The 15,353-nt window shown below is 44.0% G+C and overlaps 1 protein-coding gene across 3 annotated transcripts in view; it reads right to left on the bottom strand.

Annotated features, from left to right (window-relative positions):
* The window catches only part of col12a1b (collagen, type XII, alpha 1b), a 114,630-nt gene that overhangs the window by 54,853 nt on the left and 44,424 nt on the right, over positions 1-15,353 (bottom strand). For 2 of the 3 annotated variants that reach the window (XM_069177466.1, XM_069177469.1), the window contains exons 26-40: positions 12,981-13,113; positions 12,857-12,874; positions 10,975-11,114; positions 7,239-7,368; positions 6,306-6,454; positions 6,001-6,130; positions 5,772-5,911; positions 5,434-5,563; positions 5,211-5,350; positions 4,666-4,795; positions 4,444-4,583; positions 3,254-3,383; positions 2,727-2,866; positions 2,517-2,646; positions 262-401 (exon numbers count right to left, since the gene is read on the bottom strand). In XM_069177466.1, coding sequence (XP_069033567.1) covers positions 262-401; positions 2,517-2,646; positions 2,727-2,866; positions 3,254-3,383; positions 4,444-4,583; positions 4,666-4,795; positions 5,211-5,350; positions 5,434-5,563; positions 5,772-5,911; positions 6,001-6,130; positions 6,306-6,454; positions 7,239-7,368; positions 10,975-11,114; positions 12,857-12,874; positions 12,981-13,113 — 1,920 coding nt within the window. The remainder of the gene's footprint in view (positions 1-261; positions 402-2,516; positions 2,647-2,726; positions 2,867-3,253; positions 3,384-4,443; positions 4,584-4,665; positions 4,796-5,210; positions 5,351-5,433; positions 5,564-5,771; positions 5,912-6,000; positions 6,131-6,305; positions 6,455-7,238; positions 7,369-10,974; positions 11,115-12,856; positions 12,875-12,980; positions 13,114-15,353) is intronic. The other variant, XM_069177467.1, reaches the window with a different exon arrangement.

Genomic DNA, 15,353 nt, shown 5'->3' with positions numbered 1-15,353 from the left:
CATCACGTATAATGAAACCACTGTGAACGTCTCCTGCAGCATTTTAGAGACATTTTCCCAGAAATCAGAAACCAGAAATTTTCAAATCTCTCCTGAAATTTACAGTAAAGTGTTAAATGTAGTTGAAGTGTAATAATGAATCTTTATTAGACTGCATACGTGTCTTTCACAGAAAACTAACTAAACTAACATTTAGTTTTCTTTTTCAACCTGTCTTCGACAATATGAAATGAAGCCGGATCATCGTCCCTGTGAACTGACCATGATGTCGGTGCCTCCGGCCGCGGGGACGTAGATGACCTGGTACTGCCGGACGTCGCCGTCCGCCGGCTCCCAGCGGACCCTCAGCGAGTTGATGGTGGGGTCGGTCACCTGCAGGTTCTTCACTCCGCCCAGCGGCCCTGAAAGAGACGGGACACGTCACAGCCAGACCAGATGCCCTTCAGTCCGTCACCGTCTGAACTCTCCGGGACTCTTGGAAACAACAGGCTCCCTAAAGTGTTTTTTAGACTTGAGAGAAGAACGGTTTGTATAACTGCTGCAAATAATTCCCGAGCGTTTGTTTTGTCCTGCAGGGGGCACCGGGTGGGCGGGTTTACCACATCAGGAGCCTCCAGATGTGCCTGAGTCGGGGAAAGTGCCTGAACTCTCTGGCATTCATTACGTTGGTAACGTAAACAGTTCTCCTCGCTGTCGGTCCTCCAGGATCAACCTCTCACAACTACAAACGGAGCTCGACTCCCTTCTCTGGCAGGTTTTCAGGTCAGAACAGTTCTCTGTTTCTGTCTCTTTTTTTGGAAGAAGGTACGTTATTGCACCTTTTTAAAAACTAAACTTGCGCAACAGCAGCTGAAAACATCACATGTCCCGACTGCTGCAGGACTTTTTCTTCCTCATGGCTGAAGACGGGTTTCTTTATGATGGTGGATTTGGAGCCAATCAAACTTCTGGACACATTTTATTCACTTTGGATTTGATGAGAGAAGTTGAATGGGAGTCTATGGAGCCGGAGGCTTTTTGGATCCGACCTCTAGTGGCACTCGCTGGTATTGCAGCTTAAGAACACTTGTTTAATGTCTCTTAGTTGAAGCTGAAACTTCTAATTATGGAGCAGCAGAGTTGGTTTAGAACAGAGTAACTTGGATTCTATTTTATGAACTGTAATATGAAGCGTGTTCATCTTCTGATTGTTTAAACTGTCATCTGGTTCCTACGCTGGCTGCCATCGTGTTCTGTAGCAGAAACACATTCATCTGTAAAATCCCGCAGGTATGAAAATAAATCTGTTTTCTTCTTTATATCCTGTTCTCTCTGTCAGAACCTCCTCAGCTCATCTGTTGTTTTCTGAGCCGCCATAAAAGATAAAGTTCAAACACAAACAACGATCCAGTAAATAAATAAATCATACAAACGAGAGCTGAAGGAGGATAATGGGAGTTTTATGGCTGCAGTGAAACGTGTTCTTTGGAGCTCATCGCTGCACCAATTTCCAAACTAATAAGTGGACGACCACAGCGGAGCGACGGGAAACCAGTCTGACAACACTCGGTGTCGGTCGGAGGGTGTTTGGCAGGAGAATCGGGCCTCGGTGGGACCGGATGGTGCAGAAGGATGCTGAAGCAGCTGGAGGTGGAGGAAGTGCTGCTGTCAGCTGTCCCTGATGGTGTTGGCTCTCTCCGTGTTTTCTTCTCAGCTCTCTGACGCTGTTTTCTTTGCAGAATTAAAAAGGAATGGAAGCAATCAGCGTTTTGGAGCACGCTCAGATCGACTCTCTAACGAGGAGCTATCACCACAAACACAAACGCCTTCACCAGAAACACCCTGCATGAACAGAGACACTTCTTTAACGGCCTGAAACCTTCAGGATCCTGTAAAGAGACAAAGTCCTGATCTTTCTGGCCCCTCTGGTCCTGAAGCTGCATCCCTCCGGTCTTCAGTCACCGGCCCACCAACAGTTTATCGTCTTGTCTCTCTCTGCTGTTCTTTTCTCTCTCTGCTCTCCCCTCTCTCTAACCGGTCGAAGCAGAAGTTCTCGGGAACGCCGTATTGCAAAAAGGCCTCGAGGGAATCTGGGAATTTCTTCAAATTTGTCGCAAGTGTTCAGTTTGGCTCAACGATGAACTATTCAGATTTTGGAGGTCAAAGGTCACTGTGAATTCAATATCTACATGGGTTTGGACAGATAGACATGTAAACTACAACTTGAGTGGTTAGACAACCGACAGGCGGTAACTGTAGTTCTTCTAGCAGCCTGGTTCAGGCTACAAATAATCCTGCCAGGTGCATCGGACGGATGTTTTCCACAGCGACGGCATCACATTGGACTCTTGTATACATTCCTGTCTTCTCTCAAACAGTCCAAAAGAAAGCATTTTCAGATTTGATTATGTGACTCTTCCTGGAACAGCCACACACACACACACACACACACACACACACACACACACACACACACACACACACACACACACACACACACACACACACACGTGTCTGCAGGAATGTGCTGCACTCACTGGTCTTTCCCTTCTCCTCCTGCCGGATGCCCTCCACGTCCGGGTACACGGGAACCACGGCCACGTTGTACAGCGTGTCGGCGTCCAGGTTCCTCAGGGTGGTGGTGGTGGTGCCGCCGGACACCTCCTCCTGTTGAAATGTTAAAACCTCCGTCAGCCCGGATGTCAAACCTCCATCGGTCTGGTTCTGTCACGGTGAACGGTCTTTACCATTCGCTGTTCTCCTCCCGGCTGAGCGGTGTAGAAAACCTTGTAGCTCCGCACGTTACCGACCGCCGGGTCCCAGCGGACCGTCAGCGTGCTGATGGTCGGGTCGATCACCTGTAGGTTCTTCACTCCACCCAAAGGATCTGAGGAGGAAGAGGAGGAAGAGGAGGTCTTAATCAGTGCTCAAAGGAGTAAAGGACAAAAGTTTCAGTCATTTCATTTAAACATCTCGAAAAAATAACATTTGGAAAGAATCCGAACGGAAAACTCCCTTTAAACAGGAAGAAAACTTCTTCTGCAGCTTTGAAGTGTTTATTTTTTACAGATATATTTCTTGTATTTGGTTAAAAACAACTTAAATAAAGACAAAGATGCTCATCATTGAAATGTAAAGGAAGTCAAATGATCTTCCTGAGAAAACCTGGATTGTAAATCTAAAATAAGATGATCATCCAGTTTTTGCCCTTTAACTCGTGACTCATGAAGAAACTTCTTAAAAACCAGAGGCACAAATCCTCCAACGGACTCACTTGTCTTTCCGTTTTCGGACTGAGACTTCCCCTCCATCTCGTGGTAGACGGGCACCACGGTGACGGTGTACTCGGTGTTGGGCTCCAGGTTCTTCAGGACGGTGCTGGTGGTGGTTCCGGAGACCTGGTCCTGGTGGAGGAGGAGAGAAAAAACACTTTGAACCCGGAGAACTCTCAGACAGATCAGGTCGGGACGGGTTGGCGGAGAGGCTGAACGTGTCGGGTTTCTTGGACTTGGGTCGGTAACTGTCTCCGAGCGCCTCACTATCAGGAACGGTAAAAGCTCCGGGATTAAGGAGGATTTCAGCAGAGAGCTTCCACTTTAAAAACAGACGGAGGCTTTTTCTTCCTCTGCTGCAAATTATAACTTCAGTCGTTGTCTGTTTAATCTCATTGTGAGTCGTAAAAAACCTGCCGGCGGACTGAGATAACTCCAGCTGTGTCCAAGTTCTTCCCCCACGTGTAACCGGATCTTCAGGGTATTTAAACCGACCACTTTAAGACTCTTCACAGACAACAAATGATGTAAACGGTCCTCCTTCGCCTCCAAATGTTTTCCATTGGTTGTAAGAAAATGAAGATTTTTAAACATCATCCAGCGGTTTTCATCTTTTCGTATCTTGAACGTGAAACTTTTCCTCACGCTGCTGGCGCCGCGACAGAAAACGCCAACGTGAAGCCAGAACGGAGATTCACCCGCACAGCAAAAATACCTCCTGCGACTTCAAAGAAATATGAGTAGTTTCTTCGTTATGTAATCGTGAGTCTTTCTACTGGTGTTACTCCAGTAAATAACTTTGTTATTCTTCGTACGTTGAGGTTTAATCTTGATGTGATCGGCAGTTCTTAGATTTTATTTATTTGGTTTGTAAAAACTCCCAAAACATACCTTTAGCTTTATATAATAATAGTATAATAATGAATCGTTTTTTAAAGAAGATATTAACATATACTATACATCATTTAATGCTACTTAAAGAACCATTCTACTGAGTTTTCATGTTTACTTTACATATTTGTTGTATTTTGGAGACATGAATGTATTTTCAGCCCCTACTGGGTCTCGGTGGTATTGAATAAATTCTTTAGCTTTAGCAACAAGAACGACTGCAAAGTACATTTTAACTGTCGTCAGTTAAACTACGTAAAGTTTCTGTAAACGTCCCGGCGGCGTGTCGACCAGCTCTCACCACGTCCTGCTCTCCTCCGGCGGCCGGCACCCAGATGATGATGTACTCGCGGACGTTTCCCTCGGCGGGCTCCCAGCGGACGTTCAGGGTGCTCGTGGTCGGGTCGGTCACCTGCAGGTTTCGTGCGAAACCCAGCGGCTCTGAGAGGAAACAGGAAACAGGAAGACGCGGTCAGCGGTCGGAGGTCAGTGAGAAATGTTCACTGCGGCCGCAGACACTCACTCGTCTTGCCGGTGTCGGCGAGGCTCGGCCCGTCTCCCTCGGCGTAGACCGGCACCACGGTGATCTTGTAGCGGGTGTCGGGCAGCAGTTTCTCCAGGACGGTTTTGGTGGTGCTCTCGGACACTTGCTCCTGCGAAGGCACACACGGGGTGAAATTAACACGGAGAGGTTAAATTCCTCTGAGCCCCGGGAGCCCCGACCTTTGACCTCCGGCAGGTGAAAACACAAACGTCCCTCCAGAGGAATCGGCCGGGTTTCACAAAAAAAAAACACATCAGTTTCCTGCACTGATGTGACCTCAGAAAATAAAGCAGGGATATTTGAAATGAACAAGTTACAATTTATTCTGATATTGAGCATTTTTATGCTTTAAGATTAAAATAATTTGATTTTAGGGAAAGTGTGAAAACTAGTTATATTATTTAATGTACAGGTTTATTTTAAATGATCAAATATCTTTGCCCTCTAAAGGATGTTAACTCAAGTTAACCTGACTTGGTTCAGCTTCTGTTTGTGTTCCTGCAGAGACGGTTTCAGGATCTCACCACGATCTCCAGTCCTCCGTCTGCGGGGGTGTAGATCACTTTGTAGCCCTGAACGTTGCCGTCGGCCGCGTCCCAGTTGACCGTGAGGGTGGTGATGGTCGGGTTGGTCACCTTCATCCCGCCGACTCCCCCCAGAGGCACTGAGAGAAGGAAACACCGAGCGGGTTGGTGAGACGGTGTTTCTGTCCCAGAGAAGAGAAGTCACACCTCTGCTGTAACTCACAAGTCTTCCCGTCCTCGGACAGGCGTCCTCCCTCCCTGGCGGGGTACACCGGTAACACCGCCACCGTGTACTGAGTGTCGGGCAGCAGGTTCCTGAGGATGATGGAGGTGGTCACTGCGGGGACTTGTTCCTGTTTGACGAGATTCAGAATAAAACAAGTCATTCAGTAAAAGTTGAATTTAATGACCTATAATGGAGGAAAAACCGTCTCCTTTGTGCTGATCAGTCAAAATCCAGCCACATTATTTTATTGCCAGCAGTTTGTCAGCTTTATTTATGAGTAGTTTATAAGCGGCCGCCTGCCGGAGGAACGAGGTCGGACCGCTGCAGCGTCTCACCATCTCCTCCCGGCCTCCGGCGGTGGGAACGTAGAAGACCTTGTAGAGGCGGACGGCGCCATCAGCCGGCTCCCAGTTCACCGTCAGAGAGGTCATGGTGGGGTCGGTCACCCTCAGGCCCTTCACGACCCCCAGAGGCCCTGAACGAGACAGCAGGTCAGGAGGCGCTCGGAGGTTTAGACTCTACTTCAGTACAGTTTGAGTTTAGTTTTTAGGGTTTGGGTCTTACTCGTCCTTCCGTTTTCAGACATCAGCTTTCCGTCTCCTTCGGCGTACACCGGCACCAGGGAGACGGCGTAGAGGGTGTCGGGCTGCAGGCCTCGCAGCACCGTGGTGCTCGTGCCCGCCGACACCGTTTCCTGCGTTGGACAACACATCACGCTGATTTGACAGGACGGAGCCAAATGAAAAGCCAACAACGTGCACGACTGCTAAAGTTGAAGCTGTTACAGAGGAACGTATTTCTGACGTTAAAGCTTCGGATGCCTTCGAACACACAGCTGTTTAACTCGGCAGCCTTCGCCCCGGTCCTACCAGTCCTACCATGCTCTCAGGTCCTCCGCTGGCGAGAGCATAGATGACTTTGTACTCCTTCACTCGGCCCTCGGCCGGCTCCCAGCGCACGTTCAGGGTGGTCATGGTCGGGTTCAGCACCTGCAGGTTCCTCACGCCGCCCAGAGGCTCTGAGCACACAAACAAAGGCCGCTTCTTTATCCCCTTTTTCTTGTCTTAAATTCTTCTATTTTTGGTCACTAATCTTCCTGCTCTGTCCCTGTCCTGTGAAAACCACATACCTCTAAAATAGCTATGACACAAGCACGAAAATTTTACCAAAATAATTGGGAGAATTTTTACAAACTATAAAGACACTCTAAATGTGGACATTTGTCTTTTTTATGTCTTTCTTCAACTTCAGCATGAAAGTCTGAAGACATGACGTTTTAACAGTATTCAGGGTTTTTTCTGCCATCATAAAGCTTTGGTGCAGCAGGATTTCAGTCCAATCATCGTGGAGAGAATCCAATTAACTTAAATGAATTTTCCCACATCTGATGGTTGTCGCTCTTCCAGCTAGTTTTGTCTTTAAGCATTTTGGGTGTTGTTTTGTTTATATCTGCTCGAGCTTTTCCAAATTATGGAAAATTGTACACATATGGAGATAAAAAAATGAACATAAATGATGTAAAGTTGCTTATTTTTAATTGGAAAATCTATCTGCACCTTTGTTCTGGTTCCAGCGTCTCATGAGTGAGAAACAAGACACCAAAACAGGTTATTTTTTGACATTTTACTGACAAAACGATTAACTTATAAATGAAAAAAAAGCCATCAGAATATGATTGACTTAAGTTGATTTTTGATTGCAGAACTTTTACATGTGACGGAGGATTTTTTTCCAGATACAGATATTTAATCTTAAGATATATAAACTCTCCTGTATGCAGCACATAATGGACGGTGACTTACTGGTTTTTCCCTCTCCGGAGATGTCTTTGCTGACGCCGGTGGCGAACACGGCGGCGACGCTGATGACGTACGGCGTGTTGGGATCCAGCTTCTGCAGGACGGTGCTCGTCTTCTTCCCTCCGACCTGCGTCTGTTCACAGGAAACATGTCGGTGGTGAGACTCGAGAAAACAAAAGTATTCACTTCCAACGGCGTAGAAAAGAGAACACTTCCAACATATTTTACCTCTTTTATATATTGATGGTATTTGAGCTTTACTTTATTTTTGTTTTAATTCCAAAAATAATCCATTTTGGTCGTCGCCATTTTTTTTGGGGGGGGGGGGGCAGAAGTGACCATATTTGGACAAGCTGGGGAAGAGCAAGGGGACCACTATGCCCCGCCCACCTATACTGGCAAATTGACTGCACCACAGGCATGTCAATCAAACCAGCCACCAAACACACCTCTCTTTGAGGGTTAATATCTAATTAATATTGGAAATATTTTCAGAAGCCAGCCCCTAGTGGCCTTCAGTGGTATCTTCACTTTTCAGACCCCGAGACTGCGAACATTTTTAAATACAGCCGATGAAGCAGAGATGCTGAACTTTTGTTTTATGTTTTAACATTGAAAATACCTAAATTCCATAAATTCCTGTTCAAATAGTGACACGATGAAACAAAAAGTTAAAATCCCTCCGGAGCCACCGACTTTACGAATGTTTCTCAAAATAAAAAAAATCAGCCGATTACCTAAAATTCTGACGTAAACGCGGCGTGACAGCTTCGGTCATTTATCTCCGAGCTTCCCTGCAAACTGTTTATTCCCTCTGAGAACGTGTTTACAGCGTTGCTGATGCACTGCAGAGATGTTTGCTCGGGATCTCCCAAAGGCCCACTTGGACTCCCTTCCAGAGAAATATTTTCCTTCCTCATGTGTAAATAATGTAAATAGTTTGCTGACACCGTCCTCAGAACCAGCGGATCGCCCTCCAAAACACGACCCGTCGGGAGTTGCTGTGGATTTTTCACGGTTTAGAGACGAAAGCGTTGATAAGTGATCGCAGACTTCGAGACTCGTAATGCCGGTTGATGTGGCGACACCGGTGGTCGTCGCTGGTAACGGCAGCTGTGGTTTTAACCCTCACGTTGTCCTCGGGTCAAAATGACCCGCAGCTGTGTTCAACCAAGTTCTATTTTATTTCTATATTTTTATATTTTGTGGGATCATTGGTCATCATTCTTTAAAGAAACAGCCTCCTCGTCACCAATGATCCCAAAAAATATGAAAATAAAATAGAACTTGGTTGAACACAGCTGCGGGTCATTTTGATCCGAGGACAACACGAGGGTTAAACGACATCAAACGGTCCCTGAGCAGAACCAGAAGATCAGCTGCTGCATCTGTTTACAGCGCAGCCAAACAAGCTGGCGTCTGTTTTAATAAATAAGTCAGTCAATAAACGGCCCGTTTTTCCGTCATGTCACGAGAAGCCGTGATCTGACTCATCCCGCATGAAGGCGAGTAGTTTTCCACAAGGCAGCAGGACGCAGGAAGCTGGCGGGTCACCGAGGTCAGCTCTAATGCTGTCACTGATTCACAGGTTTCTGGTATAGGTGGGCGGGGCTTAGTGTCCTCTGGATCTCAGTAAGATCCGCCCCTCGCTCCTCCCCCTCTCGTTAAAATCGTTCTGGTAAGAAAAACATAAAACTTCACGAGACTTCTTTACAGGTCAAATTAAAGGTGAAATCGAGTTCAACCTGAAGACTCTGTAATTCTTCTTCATATTTCAACCCTAATGTTCAGTTTGATTTATTTCACCGCTGAAGGGAGTTCATTCTTCTTCTTGACTATAATATTTCATAATTTAGCCCGCAGGACGGTCGCAGCATCGTTCCAAGCTGAGAGGAAACCCTGAGCTCATCCGTTAAACAAATAAACATCCTGTCTGGTGTCGTATGACTGATGTTAAAACGCATCTGACGCAACGACGTATTTGTGGCGCTGACATCACGGTCCGACCCCGACCTCTGTTTGGGGGAGCGCTGTCATAACATCTCAAAAACACAATGAAATCTGGGATTCTTCTCTTTCTGCCCGCAGCTGCCTCTCAACTCATTCTCAGCGCCGATCGCTGGTGGAGTCACCGTGCAGGAATGTGAGTCCGACTCATATCAGCCAAGAATGGGACCACATTTCACTTTCAAAACTCCAGCAACTGGTCTCCTCGGTTACCGGACGTTTACAGAGTGTTGTTAAAACAAGAGGTGATGCAACACAGCAGTAAACATGATCCTGAATCAACTTTTTTAAGACGTGTTGCTGAGATTAAATTCAAAATGAGCATTTATTTTTCATAAAACACGAAAAATTTCTCCGTTTCAATATTTGATATGTTGTTGAGGTGCGCAGATTGTTTGAGTCCAACTCCTTTAAAACTATTTTTCACCTATAAAGAAAACACAAACTTACGTTGTACATGGCCCTTAAGCTCTATCTAAAGGAACTACAGCCAACAAGTAAAGTGAAGGCGAGAAAAAGAAGAATTATTTTTCCAAAAAGGTTTTATGTTTTTTTTCCGTTCTGCAGATTTTGAATTTGTATCTCAGGAGGGACAGAAACCGTCCCATCTAATCCAACTCTCCATAATTGATTTGTTTTCTGTCAGTGCTCTCTTGACAGATTTAAAACCCTCCATCACGTTGAGATGTTTGTGGATTTGTCATCGATCGGCTGCGGCCGACCGGATATGTCCAGCTGGGAGCCGCCGCGCCCGAACAACGGCCGGACGAGACGGGAAAATACACCCGAAGAAGGAATTCGGTCCGATTGTTCGGCTGTTCGCGGACACACAGATGAGAACCAGAGCGACGGAGGGGGATTCATCTTCTGGTAAATGTCAAGCTCACAAAACACCCGAGCTGAAGCAGCGTTGGGTGTGAAAGTGAAGTCGCAGCGGCTCCAGCTGACGTCTCCCGACGACACCGAGCGCCAGCGAACTGAGTTTTATGGGAACTCTGCTGCTCAATTACTTTACATTAGATTAACGGCTGAGCATGTCATGTTGAGGTTATATAAATATCCAGTTTTACCTTCTTACAGACTCAGCTGGCAGAAAATAAATCCAACTGTGATCTCAGATGAGGAAATCACAGCACGTACTTTTAATTTTATCTCCAGAAAACTGACATTAGTTTGCTTGGGCTGTAATTTAATCATCTTTTATTTCACCATGAGTGTAATGCAACTGCACTCAAACTTCTTCTGTATGCTGGTGACGTCATTTTTCAAACATCTGTAAATGAACTTATTGACGTCACCATTTCTGAGATACTTTAGCTTCACTTTTGTACAGCAGGAGGAAGTTTTCCATCTTTACAGACAGTCTCTGCTCTACTTTTATATCATTTAATTCCATTATAGTGTTTTCTATTCTTTTTCCTCAGTTTATAAACATTATTACATATTTTTCTGCATTATACTTTTTAAATTTAAAAACCTGTGGCCTACATTACCCACAATGCAAACTGACCCCTGATGATTAGATGCAGCCTGCAGCCTGCAGCAGGGATGAAGAGGAGGTCTGTTAATCTCTGACTCCATCTGGAGACACTAAACATTTCATACTACTTTTGTTTTACATGGAAAACACTTCTGTGTTTTGTTTTCCGAAGCAGAATTCAATTTGTGCAAATGGAAGGTTTATTTTATGTCTGCTGAAGACGTCGCTGCACTTTTTGGTCCGTAAACGTACCGTGCGCGGCTCGCCTCCAGCGGCGGGTCTGTAAGTGATCTTGTAGTTCTGGACCGGGCCGGGGGCGTGGTCCCACTTCACCGACAGCGTGGACGTGGTGGCGTTGAAAACCCTCAAGTTTCGAGGAGGCTCGGGAACCACTGGAAGAACACAGATACATCCAGTGAGATAAACAGCACCGTCTGTGATGAGCGATGAAGATGATGATGAGGGTGAAGAGGATGAAGAAGATGATGATGATGATGGTGGTGGTGGTGGTGGTGACGGTGACGCTCCCACACTGAAGTGGATGATGGAGCTGGAAGGGTTAACGCAGCAGAGTGATGATGTGTTCAGGTGCAGAGCTGGAGTTCAGTTTGTTAACGTTAATAATTATGGTGATATTTTTAAAACTAACAGTTACAATGTTTAAATTTTAGCAAAATATGGGATTATTACAAATTAATTTAGGGAGTCATGATGAGAAATCTGGTGAAAAGAGTCAAAAGAATTCTGTGAATTTCAATAAATAACTGCAACAGCAAAATATGAGATTATAACAACTTCTTTTAGGGGGACACTGAAGCAAATTGTATAATTGTTTTACATATTTTGGTGGTAATTATTATATAATAACATTTTTTGATTGTAATAAAAAAAAATTGGGGAATTTTAATGATTAACTTTGGTGCAGCAACAATGTTTTGGGGGACTCATGATAAAAAATGTGGGGATTATAAACAGAATTGTGGATTTGTAGAAACAATTAGGGGCATTATATAAAATTTGGGGACAATAATAAATACATTTAAAAGAAAACTAGACCATAGTTCATATTTCTTGGGAGGGAGCATTAGAACAACTTAAAAAAAAATTGGGTAGGTTGTACAGAAATGTTTTTAATCTAAAGTAAAAAAGTTTAAAGGTGAATTCTATTGTTTCGCTTACTGACTCTAATGTAGCTGAACTGGACCACTGAGCTCAAACCCTGCAGCAGAACCACTCAACACTAATGCAACAACATGCGACGACATGAATCTGATGACATGATGAGATGATAACATGACGTTACAGTGTGAGATGAATGTAATGACACAAACGTTACAATGACAACATGGTGGAATTAAAACAGTGGATGGAGGTCTGTGGACGATGACGTGTTACTGGTCCTTTTTCACACTTTTTGCATTTGAATCCACGTTCACACCACAATCTACGACACGACTCCCGCTGCGACACCAAGGGGGCAAAATTCTGCAAAAGTTGATTATTATCTATATCAGGATACTTCAGACTGAATTATCATTTTTAATCCGTAGCTCACTGGTTTACTCGCAGCCAAACACTAACAAGGTAAAAAAGTCACAATGTTCTAGTTATGTTTCCAGCAGGAAGTTTTATTTTAATTTTTTTTTCCAGGATGTTCTTTCATAAAAGTCGGATAACGTTTTCTAAACATTTTAGGAATGTTACCACAGAACATTTGTCGTGTTTTGAAAACACATCATCAGACTATAAAATAAAGCAAAAAATGTCCAGCTGGATAAATGCACAATAACATAAAACTGGAGACGTTTGAGATGTCAAAATGTGAAGTTTTAACAAGTGCTTTCTGTTTTCATGGAATTCAATTCCTTAATCAGCTGAACCTTTAGTAGACTTAACAAAATGGTGAAAATGCAGCTGTTTGTCTAGTTTCAGAAAGTTAACAGATGTCCATCAGCTGAGCTTCGGAGCTGCTTGTGGTGTGAACGCGTAGCGAAGCACTGAAATGCACGTACATGCAGTTAAGAGAGAAAAAGTGTGTTCCCGTTAACATCGTCCTTCATGGACCGATTTACCATTCCACACACAATCATGAACATCACACTGAAAAGGAAGCTGTCCTCTTTACATGACATACCCACTGGACCATCTTTCACTAGAAAGAGACGTTGAGAAGACAACAGAGTTATTTCAGTGCGAGCTACATGTGTCGGTGTAAAACATCATGGTGGTTCGTTGGGAGCTGACGGGGGCTCACTTACATGTACGCTCGGTGCCCATCAAGTCTTCGCTCTCGGATTCGTCGAGGTAGATGGCGCTGACGGTGACAGAGTAGTCGGTGTCGGGGTCCAAGTTCTCCAGAACGTGGCTGGTCTCATCGTTGTTCAGGATGGCCTGGTGACAGACAAAGACAAGAATAAAGTCAAAAGTCTGTTTTATTTTTGTCAATTACTATTATCGTATAAGTGGAACATTTTCGGAAGAATGCAATACAACCCAAAAAGCTCAAAGACAAAATTAGATCTGGGAAAATTCATTTAGTCAGTTTTGATGCTTTTCAGCCTTATAATGGTGGGAAAACCCTGGATGTGTTGAGTTTGTCCAATAAAGTTTATTCTGATAGAAAACAAAGTTTTATCCATCACAGCAGACAATGCTTCAAAAATAGACGTGACTGCAAATAAGATAGAAAATTCTAAAACGTGGACACCTCACACACTTCAGCTTCAGACAATTAGTGTCACCTAGTTCATGAGAATGGGAGGAACATGACGTAACAGTGAACTTTGAGTACCAAAACCTAATCAGGTTATCCTGAAGTCCAAGAGAACTATTGTGCCAAATTAGAAGAAATTGTCTCAATGCGTTCTTGAGATATCAGGTTCACCAGAATGGGAGGACATGAGGTAACTAATGTTTTACCCCCAAAATCAAATCAGTCTATCGTTGGGACCAACTGAACTGAATTCCATCAAGATTAGTGTCACCAATTTAGTATCCAACCAAATGTGAAATATGGTCACAAGCTCCCCCTCTGTTCCTCAGTTATGGCGTCGTGCTCACAATTATGGCAGGGACATGAGGCAACAGTGACCTTTGACCTCAAACATTTAATCAGGTCATCTTTTGGACCAAGTTAACGTTTGCACCAAATTTGAGGGAATTCCATCTTGAGATATCACTTCAACAAGAACAGGACAGAACGGACAACCTGAATGCATATCGCCCATTGGAGGCATAAAAAAAGGACACTTGCAAAATCCAAAAACAAAACATCCCCCTACTAGTTTTTAAAAAGGTAGCGTGCAAAACTTAGCACACAGTAAGAACAACCACACTTCAGAATTAGCCTGACTTTATGTTTCAGTTTTCTGTTTGAACTGGTTCATGAAGAAAGTCTCTCGACGTGGAGCTCAGAGACGAACCGAGAACCTCGTATGGATTTCATTTCATTCACAGATTCTTGTGCTGAAGTGTATGATGGGTGGGGAGACAAAAGTGGGCCCGAAAAACAGCCTCGGAGGGCCAAAACATAACCAGAGGAAAACAAAGAGAGCTTTATTGTTGCTTTGGATGAGCTGAATGTTTCTACTTAAGACCTGGCATACACAAAAACTAAGTTTTGTGAGGCATGGCAGTTTTCAGGCATCTGTGAAATCAGAGTGGGTCCTTCTTAAGATCTATTTTACATCAATAATAAGAAAAATCTTCAATGTCAGTTCTACTGAATGACAGATGCACGTTGCATTTAACCAGTGCCATCTTCAGTTTCATAACCGTAACTCAGTCGACACGTTAGAGGTGCAGGACCGTCAAGGAAGGTTGATGGTTTAGACAATCTGAGCAGTGAACTCAGTAACAGAGGAGGCTTGAAACTGAACTCAGAGCTGCATTCGTGTTCAGGCTCCGGTTTTAAAAAGGCCAAGAGCTCAATCATTGGTAGGATACAGATGAGCTACCAGATGTTTACGTCACTGCAGACAGTCGTTGCTGTCCAAGCACAGCTCATTTCCATATTAAAAGAGAAGGCTCTTCAGCCAGTCCCTCCAGGACATCGCGATCTTGTGGTAACAATATTTAATGCAAATTCAAACCATCTCACCAGTAATTTTGCAAAATTTCTGCAATTTTTCTGCAAAAGACGTCGTCAATAGAAGCTCTGCTGAAAGTATCACAGCATAAAGTTTCCTTTCCAAACAAAACTGACTTTATTTACAAAAATAACTGGTCATATACGATCAGCAAGGCTGATTAAATGTCAAATGTTTTTGTGATGTGCAGCAGGATTATTATCACAGGAAGTGATAACATATTACTGCAAAAAATTCACTTAAAACACAAATCACATCAAATATTTTGAGAACATCTGCTGCAAAATTGAAACTTTTCAAAACAATCACAACAAGAACTCGCGGAGGGACTGTTCAGTGGAATATCCATCCAGCTGCTGAAGATGCATTTTTTTAATGACAAACTTTTCTCGACTCGTTCAGAAAGTTTGAGGGATTGCTTGCCTTCTCAGCACTAAATATCACTCTCAGGGAGTCTTTACCAACAGAGGTTTCAGCTTTATTTGCATTAAAAAGTCAGAATTCATTGAATAAATGAATTTAACTGTTAAAGGACTTTGTAAA

Source organism: Embiotoca jacksoni, unplaced genomic scaffold (genome assembly GCF_022577435.1).
Source record: "Embiotoca jacksoni isolate LCO1_2020_lvr unplaced genomic scaffold, fEmbJac1.0.p SCAF_73, whole genome shotgun sequence".
In the NCBI taxonomy this organism is placed as follows: Eukaryota; Metazoa; Chordata; class Actinopteri; family Embiotocidae; genus Embiotoca; species Embiotoca jacksoni.
This window is presented reverse-complemented; position numbering and strand designations above follow the sequence as displayed.